This window comes from Dendrobates tinctorius, unplaced genomic scaffold (genome assembly GCF_039654945.1).
Source record: "Dendrobates tinctorius isolate UK_male_01 unplaced genomic scaffold, ASM3965494v1 ptg000209l, whole genome shotgun sequence".
Lineage (NCBI taxonomy): Eukaryota > Metazoa > Chordata > Amphibia > Anura > Dendrobatidae > Dendrobates > Dendrobates tinctorius.
In genome coordinates this window covers 9,863,206-9,875,959 of record NW_027361876.1, presented here as the reverse complement: position 1 = coordinate 9,875,959, position 12,754 = coordinate 9,863,206, and the positions used below count along the sequence as shown (strand labels likewise).

The following is a 12,754-nucleotide window of genomic DNA, read 5'->3' as shown; positions in this document are numbered from 1 at the left end:
CCAAGCACCCTGGATCTGCCGCTGGGGAAAGGAGGAACAGGAGGAATCGCGGGGAGTCCTCCTGCATGGGGTCTTTGACCCATACCTACATCGTTGTCCAGGGCCTGGATGTGGCCCACTATGCTACCCTGCATTGATTGATGTGGGCCTTTCTAAAGAAAAACGTTGTGCTGGTTGCACCTGAAAAAAAATGTGAAGCGACTGTTCTGCATCTCTAGTTGGGCCAGAAGCACCAGGACTGAGTGCCGGAAGATGACCCGAACAGCCATAAGAAAAAGAGTTGTTTTTTTCCCTTTCTTCCTCATCTAAGTTTATTTGCGCCCGTTGCGTGTCACCTGCTGGATTATGGGACTGGAATCCTGAAATGGTTAATCCCTATGGACTGCGTGTGTGGTTGCTTTAGGGACTGTGTTGTTTTAACCTTACATTTTACCTGTATTAGCCCTGAATTTTACCAGTCTTAACCTTGAACTGTCCACTGATAAAGCAACCCACTTATGTTTGGGATCTGTTTTCCACTAAAAGGAAGGAGAGGGGAGAACATGTGCAGTAGGACCTGAAGAGTGAGCCAGGTCAGGATTAAATGAACTGTTGCTAAGTGGGCCACTCAGCCATGTGTTTAAAGTAACTTCCTGTGTCTGGCTACCCAGAGCCGGAAAGGACTGGCCCAAGGGCTTGAACTGTTGTTGTTCGACACCATATGTGTATGTGTCCCAGGAGCCGAGGGACCGGGGTCAGTCAGACCCTAGTTAAAAGAACTTGAACTCTTTCCTTCCGAGACTCCAACTGAGTGGAGCCGGGGTCACAGTTGACCCACAAGATAAAGACTTTCTTAATTGTATTTACAGCTCTGGCAAAATTGAGACACCACTGTACAATTTTAAGTTTGCCTGATTTTTGAGTAAAATGTAAATTGCTCTTTTATTCTATAAACAACATCTTTGAATTTCCAAGTACTAAATTTTGTATTTATTTTCAGAAAATGAGAAGTGGTCAAAATAACAAAAAAATGCAGTGCTTGCAGACCTCAAATAATGCTAAGAAAACAAGTTCATAATCATTTAGAAACAAGAATACTAATATTTTAACTCAGGAAGAGTTCAGAAATCAATATTTTGTGGAATAACCATGATTTTTAATCACAACTTTCATGCGTCTTGGCATGCTTTCCACCAGTCTTTCACACTGATTTTGGGTGACCTTTTGCCACCCTTGGCACAAAAAAAATTAACCAGTTCTTTTTTGTTTGATGGCTTGTGACTATCCATCTTCTTCTTGATTACACTCGAGAGGTTTTCAATGGGGTTCAGGTCTGGAGTTTGGGCTGGACATAACAGGGATTTAATGTGGTCATCCTTCATCCACACATTGATTGACCTACTGTAGCTGTGTGGCATGGTGCATTGTCCTGCTGATAAAACCAGTCCTCAGAGTTGGGAAACATTGCTTAAGCAAAAGGAACCAACTGTTTTTCCAGGATAACCTTGTATGCGGCGTGATTCATACTGTACGTCCTTCGCTAAGATTAACCTGCCCAATTCCAGCCTTGCTGATGCATTCCCAAATCATCACCGATCCTTCGCCAAATTTCTCAGTGGGTGCAAGACACTGTGGCTTGTGCATATCTCCAGGTCTCCGTCTAACCATTAGATGACCAGGTGTTGGGCAAAGCTGAAAATTAGAATCATCAGAGAAGACTACCTTACTCCAGTCCTCTATGGTCCAATCCTTATGGTCTTTGGCAAACTTCAGCCTGGCTCTCCTTTGCTTCTCATTGATGAAAGGCTATTTTCTACCTTTACATGACTTGAGCCCTGCCTCTAGGAGTCTGTTATGGACTGTTCTTGCCATGTACTTCACCCCAGCTGCAATTTGCCATTCCTTTTGTAGAGCACTTGATGTCATCTTGCGGTTGCTGAGTGACTTTCGAATAAGATGATGGTCATCCCGGTCAGTGGAGAGTCATTTTCGCCCTCTGCCGGTCTGTAGCTTTCTCGTCCCCAATGTCTGCTGCATGACATTGTTGTAATGGACTGCCATCTTAGAAATTTTAAGGATGGAGGCAACATGACACTCACTGTATCCCTCTGCTAGTAAAGCCAGAATTGAGCTTTTCTTTACCTCTCTCAAGACTTTTCTTTGCAACTCCTTTGGCATGGTTAAAAGTTATTTTTTCATTCCTATTACTTTTGGGAGATTAATAGCACTTGTTTTGCCATCCAACTTGTCCTATTGCAAGAGGATTGTGAACACCACAGCAGGGCTTTTATTCTTTCCTTCATTAAATTAGATTTGGTTTAGGTGATCACCTAATCAGAAGCACATTAAGTAGAATGAGGTGTAGGAATTCAAATGACACTGGAATAAAATGGCTGTCAGACATGTAGAGAAGCTGACTTTTATAAAACTGTGCAGTTGTCTCTTAATTTTTGTCAGATCTGTATGTTTTTTTAATAAAAATTCTAACAGTTTTAAATTTACAGGTGCCGCCATGATTGGGGACGACTATATTCGAGGAGGGAGGAGAGTAAGGAGGTGGCGGGGACCCTCGTGTGCCTTCTCTCACCTGAACAATGTTCACATGGTTCCATGTGGCACCTCATTACTAATGTGTGGTTTCTTAAAGTTATTGTCATGTAATGTAATGTACTGTGCTTTTAGCTTAGGGATAGCTTAGCTTAGGATATAGTATAGAGGATTATAGTACAAGGGGGCAACATAGAGACAGAATAGATGTAAGAGCTAGTAAGGTATAGGCAGCATAGGGGTTAAAGATGGGAGGGGCACAGAGGATTGTAAGTCTAAATGGCTAATTCTGGACCATGTGATCACCCTGTATAGTTTCCTTATAGAAAGTAGTAATCAAGTGATGCGTATCACGTGACAAGTATCATCTGATAGTCACATGATAAGCAGTGGTATGACGCACAGGAAAGGTGCATCTAGAAGGTAACGCTGCCTCCAAAAACTCGATGATGCAATGCTGCACCGACGGTGGATGTCACCTATTCATTTGTCATGCCAACATTCTGGGGCAGCACGCACCATTTGAAGCCCTCTGATGAAAACTGAGGGTGCACAGGAAGTGTCGCGCACAACAGATGCATGAGTTCCATTGACCCTCTCTTTGGAAATGGAGGCATCATGAAGTCTGTAAGTAGGAAGTTTCAGTCAGTTCCACTGACAAACATGGCTTGGATAGTGTGCATTTCAGCTTCCAACCTCTCTGGGCTTTATACTGGTTGGTTGCTTACTTGATTATTGCTTACTTACAGCTGTTTCACACATGGGACCCCCAAATTGGCGCTTGGTCCTAAGAAAAGGTATTTAAAGGGAACCTGTCAGCAGGATTGTTCATAGTACAGGTTCCCTTTAAGACCACACATTGTCAAAATTGGTTATACCAGTCATTGACCAGAACCACCACCAAGATACTGGGGATAAGATCTAAGTATATGACCATATCGTGCATTTTTCTCCCCTGAGGAACCCAATAAGGAGAAACGCGTTGGGGGTACACGTTACTATTCTAGAGCTATCCTCTTTTAGGACCAAATGTGGACTGTCCTTCTCAGGGCGGGAGATATGGGGTAACAGGGCCTTAATAATGTGTTCAGGGTCTATTACAGTCTCACGCTGGCTCCACCTGACAGTAACAACTGATATAAACAAGACAGATGTTTGATGGGATGATCGTCTTCCTTCCTCCTCGAAAGTAGGAATTTGAGTGAGATCATTTTGATTTTCTTTATGTACACCTAGATTTAACTGTATGACATAGGATGTATATGTGACCACTGTCACTGTATGGGACTTCAAGAGTGATACATATTCTATGGATGAACTATACCACTATTACTTGTACTGTCTCTTTTATACAGTTTTGCGTGAGGTGACTTATTAGGTTAGTTTGTTCATCTTTTGTGCCCTTTGGTATTGGAAATTTGGTTTGATTTTACGATATTTAGTAAAAGTTCTATTTTAATACACTCACTTAGGGCTAGCAGAATGATGCAAAAAGTCAGCAAGAGCAGTTACAGTATAGTGTTATGAGGTCAATAGAATATTGCACCTTATTAAATCTCCTTTTTATACCATTTGATTGCTAGTATATAGATACTCATACTGACTTTGGTGTACTTTATCTGTTTTCTGAACTTTAAACTTGACCTAGCGTGTATTACAACCATTATGGGCAGCATGGTGGCCCGGTGGTTAGCACTGTTGATCCCCAGTGCTAGTGTCGGTCCTGGGTTCAAATCCCACCATGGACAACATCTGCAAGGACTTTGTATGCTCTCCCAGTGTTTGCTTTGGTTTCATTCAGGTACTCCGGTTTTCTCCCAAACTCCAAAAACATATTGAAAGGGAATTTAGACTGTGAGCCTTAATTAAGCATCGATGTCAATATCTGTAAAGCACTAAGGAATATGATGATGCTGTTTATAATAAACATATAATAAATACTACTCATTTTGCTTGACCCTTGGATTATTGACCCTTTGCTTGTTTGATGATTTTGCCTCCGATTCCATCCTTCTGTTTCTGACTCCAACCTTGCTCTTGACTACTGCCTGAATTTGTCCTTGCCCCAGTACATTTGGTCTGCTCAGATATTTAACTAATTTACTGCCAATGCTCTCAATTGCCCAACAGCTACTTTGTGGACATAAGATAGAGAACTGCGTCGAAGGCGAGATCACCTTATAGGGGTGAAATGGTGAAAGCATTCCCTGAAACCTATTAAACAGAGTAGCTAGCACAAAGACTTTCTATGAAAGATTTCCACATACAGTCCAGAACAGATAGTAAGTATGTATAGAACTCAAAAGTTTTGTTCCTTGCATATGATGCATACTTGAATACTAAAAGCTATGTGTAGTCTGCAAGAAATAAAATGCTATAAATAAAACATCACACATATGAGTTATAAAATTCAACATAATTCAGCTTTCTGGCATTTTAATGCACTTTACAAATAATTCCATATTTGAACCAAACATGTTTCAGTCAAAATATAGCATGTACTGCAGCTCACATATGTCTAACAGACGAGTGTATCTGCAATTTATTGCTCTTCATAAAACATTAATAAACACTTCAAACCAGTAAAACATCCAGGCAGTCCAAGTATTACGGTAAGTATGCAGGCCTATTATTTCCAATCCAAGCATACCATGTCGAGCTTCAAAACAGATGTCAGTGGTCCAGCAACAGTGTCGATTTTGCATAGTAAAATTAGTTCTGTTTTCATTTTATACACACTGTACTTCTTTAAAGTTTTTACTGAGAAGCCAACTAGATGCCTAATAAACTACGGTATTTAAGTGAGAACAACAAATAGCAAGCTTATATGCTCAGTACACTATAGAAAAGTACCTTTGATGTATGCATTGGAAAATAAACAGATTGTTTGGCTTTTACATTACAGATATATAAGGGATATATGCATGAATATGATATCAGTGGTTTTGTGTTGCATTTTATATACTAATTTAAAAACTAGGACAATACAACATCAATAAGACATAAACGGTAGGAGATATGAGACGGCATATGGACAATTCAGAAGCGTTGTGTTGTTGATCATCATTGACCATTTTATTCATTTACAATATGTTGAGAGATAACATTCCAGCCTTTTGTTAAAGGGAACATGTCACCAGGACAGATTCTCTGAATATATTGCACCTATAAAATGCTTAAAGGGAATCTGTCAGCAGGTTTTTGCTACTACGTCTGAGAGCCACATAATGTAGAGGCAGACACCCTGATTTCAAAGATGTATCACTTAGTTTACTGGATGCAACAGCTGAGATATAATCAGAGATTTCAGATGTAACATTTAGCAGAGCTTATAAAGCTAATCCCGCCCACAGCACAGCTCTCTGTGTACATTTGTCTATTGACAGTGAGCTGCTTATCACTGGGGGTGTGGTCAGATCAGGACTCAAGTGCAGTGTGAGCCCAGCAGTGATAGCCTCCTGGTGATAAAGCCTTCATCATATGGAAACTGCAGCATACAGCCTGGAATCTGTGTGTGAGCGGATAAATTATGCTGCCTCCAGATTACATAGCAAAAACCTGGTGATAGATTCCCTTTAAAATATAAAGAATTAGTGGATGCAAATGCATACGCTAAGTAGCTCCCTAAAAGCTGTTATTTCTTGGAAATAGCTTACATTCATTCCCCTCCCATCTACAAGTCCTCTACAATATTAAGAAGCGCTACAAGCGTTCTCACTGCACCTTTCTCTGATGCCCGGCTCTGAAGACTGGGCTCATTTCTTCTATTCCTGTTTGGCACTTGCACTTACAAGTTCAACATTGAAACTGTAGGTCAACATATTCTAATAGATGATAACAACACTTGCATTATCAGGAAAGAAATATGAAAAAAATCAATTTAATTTGCTCTTCTGTAGCAAAAATGTAATTCATGATTTACCAGCACATACATATTCCTTAGTATAACACACTAAGTTAGCAGTCTGCTAAATACATCACAATCATACAATCCTCATGTTTCACGGAAAGTAGACTACGTTCATGACAGTAAAAGATATATATCATCAGCAGCCTTCTTTAGATTGGAGAAGCCATATTTTCATGAAATAAAGGTACAAAATATATTTTGGGACAGATTCTGGTATTTGCGTTTTTCTAGTTGCTAGGGCTTTAAAAACCAAATAATAAAAAAAGTTTAAAAAAAAAAACGAAAGACTTTATTTTACAAAATAAGAGTCTGCGAGTTTACTTGTAGTTTCCAATCTGAATAGCGGAGCGTTCATAAACACATCTGAATGTGGCCGGTTGGATTTCCCAGTACTGCACAGGATTGCTGAAGAGGCTGATTCCTGTGTATGAAGCCTTCTTTGTGTTGTATCCAATAGGACAAAAGTCATTTGTTGAAACAGCAGCAATTTTGTTATTGTGAAGATAGATAACCTGCAAAATGGCATCACAGTAAGCGTTAGGATTGCTAATTGTGGAAATTTACTGCATAGCTTCACACAAATAATCAACACTTGAGTTATAGTAATAAACTATGAGACACGGCTCATTAAAAAAATAAGTTATAGAGCTACACGGTGTGGTCAATCATGCATGTGGGGTGTATTTGAAGAGAGGCAACTACTGGGCAATGAAAATCCCCGCAGTTGTCTTTAGAGCCCTATAGACCTTTAATGGTGCTTGTCTATAGCGCATAGAATATGCAGACAGTAGATAAGTAGTCAGAATACTGTTCCCAGGCTGCAGGGAAGGCACAGAGAATCTGATTACTTGGCAGTTTCTTTTGCTCTAAGGCTTTGCTCCCACAATGAGTTTTTGATTTATTTTTTCTGTTACAGATTTCTGCAGGATTTCTGCACCCATTAGCCTTCGTTCACACAATGAGTTTTGGTATGTTTTTGAGGCTGCATATTTTTTCTGCATTAAAAACGCAGCGTCTTACAGTTCAAAGAAAGTCAACGGGTTTTATAGACATCTCATATCCACTGTGCTTTTGTTTAACTCGGTGTGAACTGACCTGTGGTGCGTGTTTGAAATCCATAACTTGTCAATTTCTCTTGTACATATGCTCAGTTTTCTGCAAGGAGATTTCATACAGAGTTGCGTTAGGTGCGGAAATTCACACATGCTTTTTCTGGCGTGTTTCTGCAGCAGAAACACATTAAAAACGCATGTAATCCACACCTAAGTATAGCAGTAAAAATTGTCAAAGCCAAACACAAGAAAGCAGCTTTTTTTGAAGCATGACACACCAAAAAAGGACAAAAACCTCAATGTCAAAAATGTGATAAAAGTGCATATTACAAAAATGCACACAAAAAGATAATATAAAAAATGCAGGTATCCCAATTTAAATAATAGGTGCAGGAATTCTGCAACACCAAAAACACAAGAAAAGCTCATCGTGGGAACATAGCCTCAGCTAAATTAGGCTACTTGCTTTTTTTTCATTGCATTTTTGAGTATTTTTTTATATACATTTTTTACATGTTTTTGACCTTCCATCTCTTGTTGCTATGTCTATTTTTAAATGACTCTGACATTCAAACCCATTTGTGTCAACTTCTGTGCATATTATCATGCCAAAACCACCAGGGTTTGTGGATCTTTTGGGTTGTGATTATGATTTAAAAAGAGAAAACACAGTAATTTGACAATAAATGGCTTCACCCAACCACTAACCATGAGTGGAGAAAAAGTTTTGGTGCTATCATTCATATTCTCTGAAAAAAAGCCAAGAAAGCAAAAATTCTGACAGGGTACGTAAACTTTTGAGCACAACTGTAGATACAGTGGGGAAAATAAGTATTTGATACACTGCTGATTTTGTAAGTTTTCCCACCTACAAAGAATGGGGAGGTCTGTAATTTTGATCGTAGATATGCTTCAACTGTAAGAAATAGAATCTTAAAAAAAATACAGAAAATCTTATTGTATGATTTTTACATAATTAATTTGCATTTTGTTGTATGAAATTAATATTTGATACAACAGAAATACATAACTTAATATTTTGTACAGAAACCTTTGTTTGCAATTACAGAGGTAAATTGTTTCCTGTACATCTTAAACAAGTTTTGCACACATTGCAGCAGGGATTTTGGCCTATTCCTCCATACAGATCTTCTCCATATCTTTCAGGTTACAGGGCCGTTGCTCAGCAATATTGAGTTTCAGCTCCCTCCAAAGATTTTCAATTGGGTTCAGGTCTGGAGCACTGAAGGACCTTGAAATGCTTCTTAGAGAGCAAGATCTTCAAAGCTCTTACTGAGGGAAGGAGGTTGTTAGGCAAAATCTTGCGATACATGACCCCATCCATCCTTCCTTTTATACAGTGCAGTCATCCTGTACCCATTGCAGAAATGCACCCCCCCAAAGTATGCTTCCCACCAGCATGCTTCACACTTGGGACAGTGTTCTTGGGTTGTACTCATCCTTCATCTTCCTTCAAATATGGTGAGTTGAGTTGATACCAAAAAGTGCTATTTTGGTCTCATCTGACCACATGACCTTCTCTCATGCATCCTCTGGATCACCTAGATGGTCAAATGGTCCTGGACATGTTCTAGCGTGAGCACTGGCACCTTGCGTGCCCTGCAGGATTTTAATCCATGATGGCAATGGCATAGTATGTTACTAGTGATAATGTTTGAGACTGTGGTCCCAGCTTTCTTCAGGTCATTGGCCAGGTCATCTTGTGCAGTTCTGGGCTGATTCCTGACCTTTCTCAGAATCATCCTTACCCAACAAGGTGAGAGCTTGCATTGAGCCCCAGACAGACGAAGATTGATAGTCATCTAGAGTTTTTTCCATTTTCTAATAATTGTTGCCTTCTCACCAAGCTGCCTGTCTATTGTCCTGTGTCCCATTCCAGCCTTGGGCAGGTCTACAATTTTGGCCATGGTGTCCTTAGACAGCCCTTTAGCCTTGGCCATGGAGGAGAGGTTAGAGTGTGATTGATTAGGTGTGTGGACAGGTGTCTTTTATACAGGTAACACTTTTGAACAGGTAAAATTAATACAGGTAATGAGTGTAGAGTAGTTGGGCTCCTTAAAGAAAAACAGGTCTGTGAGAGCCAGACTTCTTGCTTGTTGGTAGGTAATCAAAAACTTATTTCATGCAATAAATTAAATGTAATTATTTAGCTTTTATTTTTAGATTCTGTCTCTTACAGTTGAAGTGTACCTACGATTAAAATTATAGACCTTTCCATTTTTGCAGGTGGGAAAACTTGCAAAATCGGTCGTGTATCAAATAGACTGCAGTTTGCTAAAATGTACGTGAGTAACCCACAGTCCTTCTGGGGAAGCATTTTGTGGACAGATGAGGCCAAGATAGAAATTTTTTGTAAAGCACATCATTAAACTGTTTACTGAAAATGTAGTGAGGCCTACAAAAGAAAAGAACACAGTACCTACAGTCAAATATGGTGGCGGTTCAAAGTTGTTTTGGGGTGGTTTTGCTACTTCTAGCACTGGGTGCTTTGACTGTGTGCAAGGCATCATGAAATCTGAAGATTACCAAAGGATTTTTGGTTGCAGTGTAGTGCCCAGTGTCAGAAAGTTGGGTTGCATCCTAGATCATGGGTCTTCCAGCAAGACAATGACCCCAAACATACTTCAAGAAGCACCCAATAATGGATATAAACAAAGGGCTGGAGAATGTTAAGGTGGCCAGCAATGAGACCAGATCAAAATCCTGCTGAACACCTGTGGAAAGATCTTAAAATTTTTGTTTGGAGAAATTATTGCAGCTATTTATTCCAAAAGGTGTGCAAATATTAAGTTGAGGGTGCCAACATTTTTTTCCAGACAATTTTGGGGGTTTGAGTTAAAATATGTCCTACTTGCCTTTTTTTCTTTGTTTTTTTGTGCTGTTCCAATACGTACAAAGGAAATAAAAATGTGTAAAACATAATATGTGGAACTGCTTTATGTGAGAAATATTTAATTTTTATTATGAACAACCTTAAAAGGAGTTATCAACTTTTGGCAAAATTTGGCCCTCAAACTGTTTTAAAAGCAGTGAGCTTTACTTACCTCATTTGTCTGCTCTAGTCTCTGTTTGTTTGGCTGTAGCATTAACATCCTGTCAACAGTGCAGAAGCCAGTCAATGAGCTCAGTGGCCTATGCTGCTTATAGCTGCAGAGTTGCTGAGCTCAGTAAGTGGCTGGAGCTGAAAAACATAGACTAGGGCAGGGGCAGAGGAGAAGTAAAGCTCTGTTTGTTTTTACACAAAACTGAGCCAAATGACAAAAGTTTCTTGAAAGGTGACATCCCATTTAATGTGTTGACCGGACCATATCTAGCGTTCTACATATTTTGATAAACAGATGCACTCATAGGCATTTATCAAACCTGGAAAAAGCTCGATGGGCAAAAAGAAAGTTGTATCTGTTAGCAGAGATGAATAACTTTACATGTTTTAAAGGTGTTGTCCGGCCTTAGGCTTCAAATCTGCAGCCACTCTGTGACTGCAAATTCGTGGATCCTGACAGCAATCACACCACTTCATGTGAGGTTTCTCTGGTGCTCTCATCAGGAGCTGCTCATGTTGGTTATGTGATTGCAAGTTTGCGATTTGCATACATGCGGCCATGTGCTGATTTGATGTGTGCAGTCTCACTCAATGCAAGTGTACTGGGTGAGGTCAGACATTTGTAGTTGGAATGTGGCCTGAAGAATTCAAATTATCAGCACCGGAGAACAGTGCGAACGTTATGAGAATTTACAAGTCTGCTGTAACATAGAGTAGTCTAAGGCCAGACAACCACTTTAATCTACTGAAGGACTGTCTGTTGCTTCATCTGGTCTAAGAGGATGATCAGTTTGTGGTGTTGCACTCTGTCTGGATCCATCTTTTACGTTATTGTACTGTTATATTTTTATAATCAGAATCAGATTAGCTAAAGCTGACAATGAATTAAGGCTTGCAAGAGATGTCAAAAGCAATAAAAAAAGATTTTGAGGATATGTCAAAAGTAATAAAAATAAGAATTGCTAATTTTCTCATCCCCCTTGTTTGGCGCTCCTTTGGACCGGGTCACTAAGCTCTGCAACCCTTTTTTTTTTTCCCTATTCTGAGGCACCCGGCTGGAGCTGCATCTCATACCCTAATTCACTCATGGCTGGCACTCCTAACTGTCTTCTACTTTTCTTGAAAAGTAAAAGAAAAGTCAAAGATGCTATAGGATTTTTACATGATGAAAATTATGAAATGGTAAGACAGGATGTTAAGAAGGCCAAACTTTTAAATTCCTATTTTGCGTCTGTTTTCTCTAAGAAAGGAAATGTAACATCAACTGATCTTCACTGTCTTATTAAGTAAATAGAAGAATCCAGGATATCTATAAACCGAAAGATAGTGAGGAAACACTTAGCTAACCTACTGTAAATGAATTCAAGTCTCCAGGTCCTGATGAATTATACCCCAGAGTACTGAAGGAGGTAGAAGAAGAAATTTTTGAACCACTCTCCAAAATCTTTGAAAATTCTTGGAGAACAGGAGAAGTCCCAGAAGACTGGAGAAAAGCAAATGTTGTTCCTATCTTCAAAGAGGGAAGAAGGTGGACCCAGGGAATTATAGGCCGGTGAGTCTGACTTCTATACTAGGAAAGATCTTTGAACAAATTATTAAACAACATGTATGTAATTACCTGAATAAGAATGAAGTGATTAACCAGAGTCAGCATGGGTTTGTAGCTGTTAGGAGTCAGGTTTCTGCGGTCGCTATGCAGGAATCCAGACCCTCACATTCTGCAGTCTCCTGCTCTTTATCCACTGCAGAAGAGATTACAGAGGAGATTGCATTGCAGCAAATCTCTCTTGAGGCTAAGTTCTTCTCTCCACTTACTGAGCATGCTCATGGGACGATCTCCGGGAGTCATGTGCTCAGGTCCTGCTCCAAATCTCATTTGTCCATCTCAGAGATCTGGAGGCGTGCGGAAGGTCCCGGCTGCTATAAAAGGTGCGCAGGGCTGTTCTGCCATGCGCTAGTATAGACATACTTGCTGCTGAGTGAATGTTTGATGGATGCATGATCTGGTGAATGACTCATTTGAAACCCCTTCCCTTTGATAATACGCTTGTGTGAGGGATTGAGTTACTACCAGTGCCAGCGCTCTATTGCTCCATACTCAGCTGCTAGCGTCCGAGATTGCGCCTGCGCCTTAGCAGTGTCTTTGAGCGGCAGTATTCACGCCGCGCTGCAGCCCACTTGAGCGTTCACGTCTACGACACT

At 40.0% G+C, this 12,754-nt stretch overlaps 1 protein-coding gene across 1 annotated transcript in view; it reads right to left on the bottom strand.

The window, feature by feature from the left end:
* Positions 1 to 4,945: 4,945 nt before the first annotated feature.
* The window catches only part of DCN (decorin), a 185,671-nt gene continuing 177,862 nt past the window's right edge, over positions 4,946 to 12,754 (bottom strand). Inside the window, exon 8 of the mRNA XM_073554277.1 lies at positions 4,946 to 6,948. Coding sequence (XP_073410378.1) covers positions 6,754 to 6,948 — 195 coding nt within the window. The 3' untranslated portion in view covers positions 4,946 to 6,753. The remainder of the gene's footprint in view (positions 6,949 to 12,754) is intronic.